At 54.0% G+C, this 12,664-nt stretch overlaps 1 protein-coding gene across 1 annotated transcript; it reads left to right on the top strand.

Annotated features, from left to right (window-relative positions):
- Nucleotides 1-1,166: 1,166 nt before the first annotated feature.
- LOC130681322 (anthrax toxin receptor-like) lies at nt 1,167-11,111 on the top strand. Its single transcript, XM_057494043.1, has 12 exons — nt 1,167-1,950; nt 3,080-3,151; nt 4,341-4,422; nt 4,535-4,568; nt 5,460-5,539; nt 5,622-5,690; nt 6,061-6,141; nt 6,227-6,287; nt 7,365-7,457; nt 8,595-8,664; nt 9,226-9,316; nt 10,877-11,111. The coding sequence occupies exons 1-12, from the start codon at nt 1,832-1,834 to the stop codon at nt 11,081-11,083; spliced, it is 1,059 nt and encodes a 352-aa protein (XP_057350026.1). The 5' UTR covers nt 1,167-1,831; the 3' UTR covers nt 11,084-11,111.
- Nucleotides 11,112-12,664: the final 1,553 nt, after the last annotated feature.

The following is a 12,664-nucleotide window of genomic DNA, read 5'->3' as shown; positions in this document are numbered from 1 at the left end:
CCTGGCAACCTCCTGTCTATTTTCTGTATCCACAAATTTGCCTGTCCCAGACACTTCAGACACTTCCGTTGGCATTTTGTGTTTACCTTATTGTGTGAGGTCCACCCATGGTGTAGCATGTATCAGATTTAAGCCTCTGTTTGTTCAGTGTTTCTTTGTGGAATCTAAGGCTTAGAGCTTCCACGTCTGACATTTTCACACTTCATGCCACAATTCGTCTGTAATTTCATTTTTAAATTTATCAAGGAAATGCTTGAACATAAATTTAACATGGAACACTATTACAAATACACACACACACACACACACACACACACACACACACACACACACACACACAAAACCTTGAGGCTCTTGCCCCATACCATCCACTTCTGATCCTATTCCTCAGGGACAGCCATTTGCAAGTGTTCCAGATAGTATTTTTTTGACATTGTGACCATGTATCTAATAATATGTTCACACTCTAAAACGTGTTTATACTCTGTCATGTTCCTTGCTGCTTGAGGTTATGTAGTCTCTGTTAACTTCTTACTGTGGAAGAAGGGAAATGAGTTGAGTTACATCTCAGCTCCCTCACATGATTCTGCTCTATGTGTCTGTTCTCCCAGAATAGTTATATCACCAGGATGTTTTGGCCTCAAGGTTTAATTGTGGAGCTGTCTATGGATACCCATCTCTCCATTCTCATTTAGGAGAGGGGCACTGAATCATGACTGGAGCCCTGAATGCCAGAAGCCCACATGCCTGCTCTGTTCCCTACTGCCTCCTTGCTGGGGAACTGTAGGTCCCTGTGGTTGCCTGTGAGCTCTCACATTCTTGTGTTATAGAATCAAGGGTTTCCTTCAGAATTATCATAAATTAACAACTATCCCAGAGTAGATAGGTGGGTTGAAGACTCTTGTTTCCTATAAATTGTCTTTGGAGTGTCGTTTTCATTCAATGGGAAAACAGAGGAGAGAGGTAATGGGGAGGAAAATAGAAAGTGTTACCATCATTAGTTAGGCATGGAGTTGTCTTGGACTTTGGTGTGGGTCTGAGAGCAAATCTCTATTTCAGTAGGTGGACAAAGTCTGCTGCTTTGCTACCCAGCAGTTGTCTGACTCAGGGTCACTCTGATCTGCCAAGTGTGATGGGTAGAGAGTGGATTTTGCAGCCAGGGCTGGGTTCACATCCATGCTAGCTACTGGAATTGTGTCACATTCTATGACCTGTGGAATCCTGTTCTCTCATCTGAAAAGTGGGAATAATTGTACTACCATAGGGTTGTTCTGGAATCAGAAATCATGTTTGTAAGGGCCTGATAGATATGTAGTCACTGGGGAATCTTGATGTTCGGGTCATCTATCCTTAGTTTCCTCACTATTTGCTGACGGTTTTAGATGCAGCCGTGGAGGCAGAGGGAATGGTGGGGAGGAAGAGCCGAGAGCCATGACCCACCCCCGTGTTCAAGGGCTGGAAGAGGAGCAGAGGGCTGGGAATGGCGATTCCCAAGGGGAAATGGGGGACCAGGAGAGCCAGCATATCAGAATCTCTGGAGGCTTTACCGACCAATGCATCCCACCTCATTTCCTAACATTCCCAGGTAGCATGATCAACCATCCGTGTTTGCCACTAAAAGCCCCTCATCTGAGAAGTCCCTCATCCCCTACCACACAAGTCTAATTGGTCAATTGCTGCCACTCACATTGACTAAAGTCACCACGAGGGTAACCCACTGATTTCACTCCAGGAGCTGTGGTGGCCTTTAGCTATTTCAGGAGCTGGGGGCTCTCGTGGAGGAGCTTGCTAAGGGCCTGCAGGAAGGCAGGGAGGCAGAAACTATGCTCACATGATACATGCACCTCCGTCTCTGACTCATGTCTTCTTCTTTTTCAGATCCCACTGTGTAAATGACAACTGGGAGTTCACACAGAGCTTTGTGAAGGATTTGGTGAACAGATTTAAAAAGTACGGCTTTTCAGCTCTGTTGCGGGGCGTTTTCCTCTGACTGAGTACATTGCTATTTAGATGCAGCAGACATGGGACTGCCTCAGGTCCCAAAGCTCAGGGCAGTGTTCTGAAGCCGGAGAAAAGTACAGCACACACTTGTTTCCTAAGATCTCTGCAGCCCTGCTTGGCTCCTTCCTGGGGGTCAGGCCTTGTTCTCAGGGGCATAGTCTTCCCTGGAGGACCTCACAGACTAGGAAATAGGCAAACTCCTTAACACTGTAACTAAACATCTGGATGTGGAAATTTTATCTAGATCTTGAAGGATGAGAAACACAGGGTAACAAGAACTATGAAGGTCATTTGAGCAGTAAGGGGTCTATTTGGCTGAACATGGTTAACATGGGAAGGCTGGGAGATGAAGCGAGAGGTCCACTTGTGGCCAAGGCAAAAGAGGCCAATAATGCCAGGAAGCAGGGCCTGGATTTCCTGCTGTGGGCTATAGGGAGCTCTGGGTGACGTGTGATCAGAGGGGACTGGTGAGACTCCAACTGTACTCTAGACAGAGAAGTCTCATAATGGTGGGCAAGAGCCAGGACCAGTGGGGAGCTCATATAGGGACCTGTGGGAACAGTGTAACTAAAGGATAACGAGGGCCAGGTGATCAGAAGAGAGGGGCCAGAAGGTGAAAAGGGAGGGGAGAATATGAATGGTGATGAGGGAGGACGATTTCTTTGAGATGAGGGGAGGGAGGTGGGGAAAGATAGCCCAGGGAGGAGGAGAAGTGAAAGTACAGAGAATTTGACAGGAGAGGAGAGGCCAGCTTGGGAGGGCCCTCGTGGAAGAGCATGTCGCTGTCTATCCCCTTGTGCATGTAGCAGCCCTGTGTGCACGTGTGTGTGTGAGAGAGGTAGAGAGAGCAAACAGCCTTTTGGGATTTGGATCTACAGGGTGCTGGGCTGCACGCCTTCCAGGCCTCATGATCCTTCACAAAAGTGATGAGAACTTCTGGAGTCCAGGAAATGGACTCCACACTAAAAGAGACAGAATGGAGAACAGGGAACTTGGTGGGCACCCCCTCCCTGTTACATATCAGCATCACTTCCAGCCTGTGTGTATAGTTGCTCACAAGCCCATGTTTCCTCCCAAGCCCCACACAGCGTATGTCATTCATTACCTACTCGACACATGGCCACATCAATATGAAGCTGACCTCGAACAGGTAAGTGTTCCATTGATCCCCTAAAGCAGACCCAGCAATCAGAGCACAGGGAGGCCAGGGAGCAAAGGGGGCCCCTGAGCCCACACTGAGGAACCTACTGGTGTGCAGGCACGGCTGTCCTGGACCCTCCCCTCACTGCCCACCCTGACCTTCAGCCCTGGCCCCCTCTGCACTGGCACTGGCTGGACCCTGTACTAGTAGACAGACTCCTCCCTTCAGAGCCCAGCCCTCCACCCCACCCGAGTCCTTCCCTCTGTGCTCTACCCTTTCCCTAGAGCAGGTTGACTGTGAAGATTCCCAGATCAGGTGGAGCAGATGTGGGGGGCCTTTTGGGACATAGCCCGGCACCTGCTGTTGTGTGTCACTTTTTGCCCTGGGCCGCTGGGGAAAGGGGCAGACAGTCAGAACTAGGGAGAAAGGGATGGGTGTCATCCAAGTGTGGGTGCCTCAGTGGAGGGGAACATGTTCCCAGTGAGTCTGGTCAGGTGAGCCCAGGAGTGGGTTCTGAACCCCAGATGGACAGGGTGCTGGAGGAAGGCACCATGGGCCTGCATCTCAGGAGGGTCTAGGTGGGAGGTGGGACATCATGGAGCTTCTGAGTAGCAGAGAGGTTAGCTTCTCATGTAGGAAAATGACTGGAGCCCCCCTGAGAGTGGGAGGAGCACCAGACAGAGCCCAAGGACACTGCACTGGAGGGTCCCAGGGTCTGTGGACAGGAGGAGCCAGTGGTGAGCATGGTGACCTTTCCAAGCTCTGCCTTAAGTGTGGGGGTACAGTGTGCCCTCACCAGGGCCCCCGGGGGGCGGTCATGCTGCCAGTCACACTGTGATGGAATCACAGTTGGGATCTCCCCATACTCACCATGGATAGTCAGCGTGTACCCCTGGGTGAGGCCCCCAGTTCTGCACGGCTTAGACAGAGCTGAGCACAGAGAAGCCCAGGCCTTACCTATGAGGCTAGAAAGCAGCGTCCCCTTGCCACCCTGCTTACCAGATAGGGGACTGGAAAGGTGGGAACTAGGCCAGCCAATGCCAAAGGCACAGGACAGAGGGCTGGGACAGGGCTCCTTGATTTGGCCTTTCCCGTCCCAACAGGGCTGCATGTGCAGATGGACAAAGACAGCCAGAGGCTGGTTGTAAGAGGCAACCCCTCATTCCATCTCCCACCTGCTCTGATTTTTTTTTTTCAGAAAAAAAATAAGCACTTCTCTTGTCAAATTGCTCAATGTGCTGCCTACAGGAGCCCTAAATATGCAGCATGGATTGAAAAAGGTACAGAATCTAGATTTCTGAGATGTGGCTCTGCTTTATTAAGTTCTCAGAGGGTCATCATTGGGTCATCTCACTGTCCCCACAACACACATTTTCCTTCATTTTGTTGCAGGCCAATGAGCAGATCGAAAGAACACGTGCTGCAGGTAAGTGAGCTGCTTCCTGCCTTCTTGGTGATGGTGTCCGGGGGGGAAGAGCCAGGCCTGGGCCTCAGTGAGGTCGGTGATGTTCCACAGCACAGCAAGGGGTCGCGTGTGTGATGCCATGGTTCCTAAGAAATAGGAGGCACTGGCCCTGGAGCTGGGCTGCATGAAGAAGAAAGGGGGAAACCCAGAGGGTCCTAGAGCAGTGGGGCCTAAGTGTAAGAAGGGAGCCTGACCTTCCCCCTTGCTGGGCACACACTGCTCCCTGACTCGTCCTCCCTCCAGCTCCCTCCCTTGGGCTGATGCTCCTGCTCTGTGTCTCCTGTAGTGCAAATGACTGTGCCTGTCCCAGAAACCTCTTCATCTTGGCTGTAGGGTCTAGGAAAGATGTGTGGCCCAGGGAAAGGCACTGAGCTGGGGAGGGGGTCTACTGCTCACCTGCCTCTGACCTCGAGCCCTGAGCCTGGGTCTACAGGTGCCCGCGGGAGAGCTGTGGGTGAGGCCCAGAGCTGGAACAGGCCTGCATGGACCTGCAGGAGTCTTGCACAGTAGGTGTGCCCACTCCTGCTTTTGCTCACCTGGAAGGCTGATGCTTATCCTGTGAAATTGCTGGAGTTGCCTTTCAGGGCAAAGGTTGTACTGTCTGGTAGAAGTGACAGTTCTGTAAGAAGAACCCTAAGCTGGGCTCAGTCTCCTCACCTGCAAAGTGGGTCCTGGGCTAGGGGCCCTTCTTGTTGCGTGATAAGCTGCAAAGCCTTCCAGGCATGTGGGTGGCAGGTGCTCAGGTCTGGTGGCCTCTCTCCAGGAGGGTGAGGTGTGGGGAGCAGTGCTTGGGTCCTGGAAGCCTGTGGCAGTTGCTCTCATTGACCCAGTCATGCCCTGCCTCTCCCACAGGAGTAAAGGTACCCAGCCTCATCATCGTGCTTACAGGTGGAGAACTGCTGCCAGAATCGTTCGCAGAGACACAAGTTGAAGTGAGTCAAGCCCATTGTTACCAGCCTTTTGGTCCACAAATTTGGACCAAATTTATTATACCCAACACTTCCTCTATCTCAGGCTGCAAAATCCAAGCAGTTGGGGGCAACTCTGTATTTCGTGGGTGTGCAAGATTATCAGCTGTCCCAGGTAATTCTGAGCAGGTAATGAGGGGTCACTTGTGAGCCTAGCTGGGGAAAGCTTCAAAGACGGCTCTCTCAGGGTCGCCCAGAGGATGGGCCTCTACTCACCAAGGAGTGCCTGGGGAGTGGGGTGGGGGCCCTCTCTGCTTAAGCTGGGCCCAGGGAGTTGAAAGATGTGCAAGGTGGCCCTTCAGAATGAATAACAATTGTTGTGTAAGACCTACCCAGCAGAGGTGAGGGTGGAAGAGCTTTCCCTCCCCTGAGGGCGGGCTGCTGGCGGGTGCCAGGGTCTAGCCCTCAGTGTCTGTCTCCTGGGATGGGGACCTCTGGGTCATCACCCCTGGCTGTGGGCCCAGGCTCTCTCCTCTCCCTTTCAGCTACTGGAAATTGCTGGCGAAGAGGGTCATGTGTTTGGAGTGGACACTGGATACAGCGGACTCGAAGACATCGTTGACCCAGTGAGTGGGGGGGGATGAAGGGGGCTGCACACCGTGCCCCGCCATTCCCTCCCGTGACCCTGCCACTCCTCTCTCTCTATTTCAGCTCCTAGAGAGGTCTTGTGTGCAGATTATATCTGTGAATTTCTCCTCTATCTGCACTAGAGGTAATAACTGGGGTCGCTGTTGTAAACGTAGGAGTGTGTGTGTGTTTGTTTTGTGCATGTGCCATGTGTGTGCTGGGAGTGGTGTACGTGGTTCCAGTCTGTGTGGTGTGTTTGGGCGCACCGTGTGTGTGTGTGACACATGTGGTGTGAATGTGTATAATGTGCTGTGTGTACGTGTATGTGGTGTCTGTGGGGGGACTGTGGTTTGGAATGTGCATTGGGTCCATAGAATGTTTGTGTCAGGTATGTATGTAAGTCTGTGTGAGGTACGGGTGCCTGCGGTGTGCTGGGGATGGGCATGTGATGACATCTTTGCCCAGGTTTGTAATGGGCCCCCTAGAGGCTGAAAACCAGAGCCCAGGGTGTTACAGAGGAGCTGCGTGATAGCTATTCAGCTGGGTGTAGAGCAGAGGTGGGATCCTGTGCAGTCCTGGATTGGGCCCTGAGATCAGATCCTGAGCCTCTGCCTGCCAGGTGGTGGGGGAAGCCACGTACCCTACTAAAACCCCATATTCTCTTTCCGCAAGAACAGGCTTGGCTTCCCTGGTTTCCATTCTGCCATAGGCCCCCAGAAAGACAGTGGGGGAGGAGGAATAGAGAATTGACTCCAGGTGGCAGGAAGTCTCCAGGTCCCCAGGTGTGTGTGTGCAGCTCAGACATGACCCAGGGCTGACTCACCAGGATGTCTTGGCTCCTCTCAATTGTGTAAGGGTTGCCTGGTCCCTGCCTGTGCCCATTAGGGGGCACCTTTGTATTTCAGAGCAGAAACCCGTAGCTGGTTTGCCCCTAGAGAACTAGGCTGGGTGCCTTTAATGTGCTTCGGGGGTCATGGGAAGTGGGGAGGGGCCCCCAAGGCTAGGCCCAGCCCAGGCTCCTGGGACTAGGCCCTCAGTGACCAAAAGGAGAGGATTTGGCCAGGGGGTTGCCCAGATGTGGGTTCAGCTACAGCTGCAGCTATAGCTGCAGTCTCCCAAGAGTTCATGGGGTTTCTGTTTTGGGGGCGGCCTGCCATAATTGTGGTCTGAGGAGGATAACTCAGCGCTTCCTCACAGAGACATTTGGATATTACTCTTGCAGGTAACAATGAAGTCAAGGTTATTGGAAACGGTTTTGAAAACATAGACAAAGATCAAGTTATCTGTCAATTTCGAATTGGAAAGAGAACCATCCGTAAGTAGCCCCTCCTTTCCTCCAGGGACAGCTGTCCCACAGCAAGCCAAGCCTTCAAAGCCCGTGCTGACCATTCGCTATGTACACACCGAAAACAAGTGACATAGACAGTGGAAGGGGTAACTGTTTGGGAGCCTGGGCACCTGCCACTAGTGCCCAGTACTTAATCGATCCCCAGCACCATCACACCCCTGGGAGCAGCCTTCCTGCAGCCCTGGCTGGGTGTGGGGTGAGTGTGCCCTAAGAGCTGCATGCCCCTCCCTTTCCTGGGCTCTCCCTTCCCTTGAGAGGCAAGGACTCAAGTCCATTAGTCTGTGGGAGGGAAGTTGAGGCAGCCCCAGGGCTCTGAGTCTCGGCCAGGTCTCCCAGGATGGTGTGTTCCCTTGAGATTGAAAGATGATGTCATAAAAAATCCTAAAGTATCCACTCCAAAACTACTAGAGCTAATATCTGAATTCAGCAAAGTTGCAGGATTCAAAATGAATACACAGAAATCTGTTGCATTCCTAATCACTAATGATGAACTAGCAGAAACAGAAATTAGGAAAACAATCCCATTCACAATTGCATCAAAAAGAATAAAATGCCTAGAAATAAACCTACACAAGGAAGTGAAAGACCTATACCCTGAAAACTACAAGACACTCTTAAGAGAAATTAAAGAGGACACTAATAATTGGGAATTCATCCCATGTGTGTAATATTGGTTTGAAAACTCCTTTCCAGTCAGTCATGTCTGTCCAGGCCTCTCTGCTTGCTGGGCTGCCATCCCATCATTCTCCTCTCTGGACGGTGCACATCCAACGGGAAAGTCAGCTTGCACCTCTTTGGGGATTTTTTCCCCATTCAATCCTAACCATTCCACACCCAGACACCTATCCTCTCCCCTGACCATACTTAGCATTTAGTGTTCATTATGAGCTCCGACAAAGGGGTAAGAATGTTCAGAAGGTCATAGCTAATCTGACAGTCGAGTCAGCAGCCTGGCACTTGGTGTGAGGTAGGTGCTCTGAGGAGGCAGAGAACAGAGGCTGACATCTGCCAAAGGGTGAGCTCTGCTTGCCAAGGGCCACAGGAGGGGAGACGGGGATGTGGGGACATGTCCATTTACATTATTTGCATGTAAATTTCTTCCAGGAAAAAAGGCAGTGTCTGTGCAAGATACCTCCGTTACATGCCCAGGACCAAAGATAAATAATCCGGGCCAGTAAGTGAAAAGCTCAGGGAACAGTGGTCAGTTTTTGGCACTATGGCGTGACCAGCGTGGAGGATGCCTCCTCTGGCGGAGCTGCTCACACCTGTTCTGGGAGGACTCAGGGCTTCCTCTGCACCCACCTGTGCGGGTGGTCCCCTGAGGGGCTGTGATCCCCCATCACCCAGGTTCTATCAAGGAGGGCAGGATGCAGGAGGTGACGGGCCCCAGGGATGGTCCCTTTGGCCCAGGCAGCCTTTCAGGGCCAAGTCAGCACACTGTGTCATAGAAAAGAGTTTGGAAGGTGACACCAAACAGCCAGCCTGGCCACAGAGCCCATGGCCACGAGGGCATCTGGGCCATGCAGGGCTCCTCGGCCCACTCAGCCTTCATTGCAGAGGTTGACCTCATCTCTGCAAAGGGAAGGGAGAGTCCTGTGCTGCCTCCTACATGGTGTCCTGAATGCCTACTGATCAGAGCCACTACAAAGAGGACCACTGTTGGGCTGCAGGTTGAGCCAAGTGCACGCACTGCTGTCTGGGCTGCTGGTCACCGTCTGCCCTTTCTGTCCTTTAGGGCCGTCTTCATCGATATCAGCCTGGATAATGGCCTCACCTTCATCAAGACAGATTTAGATGTCAGCAGGAGGAACTGTGTGACTTCCAGGGTAAGACTGCTGCCTCCCTCTGGGACTATACTGAGTCCATTCACTGGACGGAGACACACACGCACTGGGAAGCAAAAGGCAGGAACAGTGTCCAGGGCTGGCCCAGCAAGTAGCTTGTGCAGCTGGGCACCTGTGCAGCACGTCACAGCCACTACAGCCCCTTGAGCCCTTCCCTGGGGAGCTGTGCCCCACTCAGGCTTCAGAAGTGCCCTGGGGGTACCTCTGTAAAGCGTCTGGGGCCATGCAGCTCCTCTGCCCTGTTGCAAGCCCAGGGTCCCTGAAGGCACACGGCACTGACCACTTGGAGCTCTAAATAGACTCCGGAACAATGCTGAGACTGGCCCCCTGACTCCCACCTTGCTGCCTCCCTGGCCTAATTCTCCTGGTGGGGAGTTCAGAGCTCCCTCTGGGTCTGGCTTAGGTGAGGGGTGGAGGCTGGAGGCTGTGTGCAGGGAGCTAGAGTCCAGGCCCTCGAACTGGGGTCCCAGACCCAGGAGCCCTGGAGGCTGGGACACCTGTGACCCTACACAGTCGAGGTGAATTTCCACTGCACTGGTGCTCCAGCCCAGCTGTGGGTACAGCCCTGAGCCCAGTTGTGACCATCACAGCCCCTGCCCCCAAACCTGGCTTCCAACAGCACTGACACTCCTGGGCATGTCTGTTTATACTTATCCCTGGATGTCTGCTCACAGATCAGCAGACAGAACTGACCCATTTGCCCATCAGGAGTCCCACCCGGTGACAACCGCCCTTCAATAGGCACATTGGGAAAAGAACTCAGGAGCCAAGCGGTGTCTACTCCCAGCACAGTGGCTTCTCCCCCAGCCCTGGCCTGGCCTCTCCTCTCCTCGGCCCTGCCTCCTGGGCACTGAGTCACTCTCGCCCTGTCCCTCTCCCACTTCTCTGACCATCTCACTTGGTTGAACGGTTCAGGCCTTGCAGCACCTGAGTGCACAGATGTAGTGAACTTCTCCTTGGCTATGACTAACAACAGGACAGTTGCCCCCATTCCTTATGGGCCTGCCCTGTACTAAGACATGCTATGAACTCTAAACCTCACAGGTGTCCCCTCACTTGCTCCTGCAGATGTGGAAGTGCAGGTTCAGAGGGGCTGAGCGGCTCTGTGGAAGGGGGCAGGGAGGGCAAGGCTATGCAGAGATAGACCCAGGGTGCTGCCCTGATCCTGCAATCCCCCTTCATCCCAGCCCCAGCAGCGCCCCCTGCACCCCCTGTGTGCCGTCACTGGTGTGCTCCTCCCCAGGCCCCTGTGCTGTCAGCCCAGCTGTGCAGTGGGGGCTGCCTGTGGCCCAGCACGGAGGATACCGGACTCCCTGACGGGGCTCTGGGGCAGAGCCTCTGAGCAGGGTCTGTGCCCCAGGGCTCTTCAGGGGCCCTCAGGGTCCAGCCCTGGGCTCCTAGTCCCACCGTGCCCTCTCAGAGTGGGGCAATCAGAGTGTAAGGGGGAAAGGAGGTTTGGAGGTATGGGGTGGGATGCCAAGTGACAGGCACCACAGGAAGCTGCCCAGGTGCACGAGGACTTAACATGTGTGCTTTCTTCAGGAGGGGACCCCACCTGCCCTACTGGATGCCGTACCACCAGCTGCCCAACAACATGTCGTTCAAATTGCTGAGCTGGAAGTCACACAGGATATTTCCCTGGATGAACAGTCTTCCCTTCAAGTTTTCTTCACTACCATCTCTCTCTACAGCTCTGTGTCTCTCGGGATTCTGCTCTTTTTTCTGCTGCTGTGCTGTTGTATCTGCTGACTGCATTAAATGTGTGGGTGACTCCTGACTACATAGCCCTGTGGCCCAGGCCCTCCCCAGCCCCCTAAAGTATCGGGACTCCTGGCTGCCCCAGGATTCCGCCTGTGGGAAGGTTCCCATCAGTTCCGAGGTCATCACCTGAGCACATGGTGGCTCAGAGCTGCCCTCCCATTCCTGGGTGCACAGCTGGCCTCTAAGGGGCTTTGTGCCTCAGACTTGCCTCAGAGAGGGGACCTGTGAGCTGCCCTCCCCCTGAGGAGAAGTGACTCCAGGCCCTGACTCAGGCTTCTGAAGGACTGAAAGGGGAGAGACCTCTACTGTGGATTGGAGGAAAACAGAGACCCTGCATGGGCAGGGATGGCCCCAAAGGGAGGGCCAGGTGCCCCAGGATTCCTCTCCACTCTGGCAGCTGTGCCTTTAAAAAGACATGGCCTCTGCCCGTCTCTAGAGCCCTGTCCTGCACCAGGGTGTGCTGGGCCCCATGCTGGGCAGGGGACAGAAATGAAGTGACCTCATTCCTGCCATGGCAGCTCCAGGTCTGGTGTGTTGACGAGTTTTGGACCCTGGGGTACCGGGGGAAAATGTCACCTTCATGGCATGTGTCCTGTGTCCTGCCTAACCAGAGCAACAGCAAAGCCAGAGGCAGCCCCTGGGGAGGGTGGGCACAGAGGCCTGGCTAGCTGGGCTCCCAAGGACAGGTGTGGGGAGCCCTGCGGGAGGAAGGACCGGCGGAGGTCAGCGCCAGCAAGATGCCGGCAGGCCTGAGGTCTGCAAACTGGGGACATGAGGACAGGAAGCCAGGGTGCTGGGTGGACTTCCCCTCAGGGCTGGGCACAGGGGCAGTTCAGAGTGTGCGGAGGAAGGGGAGAGAGCGGGAAGGGAAAGGGAAGATATCTTGTCTTCATAAGACATAGAGGCTGCTGATGAGAACCACCTGGTAGACACCTGTCCCAGGACGAGGCATGTCTCCCCGGCCCTGGTCCGTCCCTCTGCTGCAGAGCAGGTCCCCTCCTGGGGGTGTGGCTGAGCCAGAGCCCTTCTCACCTTGCGTTCATCACTCCAACTTTCTATTTCCCAGAAGCTGCCACCAGAACCAGACGGGGTAGGTCCTGTTTGGTTGTGATGGTGTCAGAGCCTGCGGGCACCCTGGCCTTCACAATGAGGCCTCCCGCATCCCAGGGAGATCCCCCCACACCCTCCAGCCCTCATGACCTGAGCAGAGAGAGAGAGGGACCCCCTATAAGATGTGGGACTCACAGTGTCACACAGAGGACACCCTTCTCGTGCTCCCATCAGAGCCTGACCAAGGGCCTCTTTCATTGAAATAGCAACTCGGGCCTGTTTCAGCAACTGCTATGATTCCCACTGAAACAAGGTCTTTTGTTCAATTCCCAAAGGCCTGTGTGTTGGAGGCTCTTCCGTAGGACTCAGGGGAGTTATGGTGAAGTGACTCAGGTTTCAGGACCCGGTCCCCTCCTCTGGGCTCTCAGGTATGTGGCGCTGCATTTCCCAGGCCTTCATCCCTGAATCCTGGCTGAGAGAGGGGCTACAGTGGGGTTGGCCTTTGGGGGCAGCAAGGCT

This window comes from Manis pentadactyla, chromosome 16, assembly GCF_030020395.1.
Source record: "Manis pentadactyla isolate mManPen7 chromosome 16, mManPen7.hap1, whole genome shotgun sequence".
NCBI classification, from domain to species: Eukaryota; Metazoa; Chordata; class Mammalia; order Pholidota; family Manidae; genus Manis; species Manis pentadactyla.
This window is presented reverse-complemented; position numbering and strand designations above follow the sequence as displayed.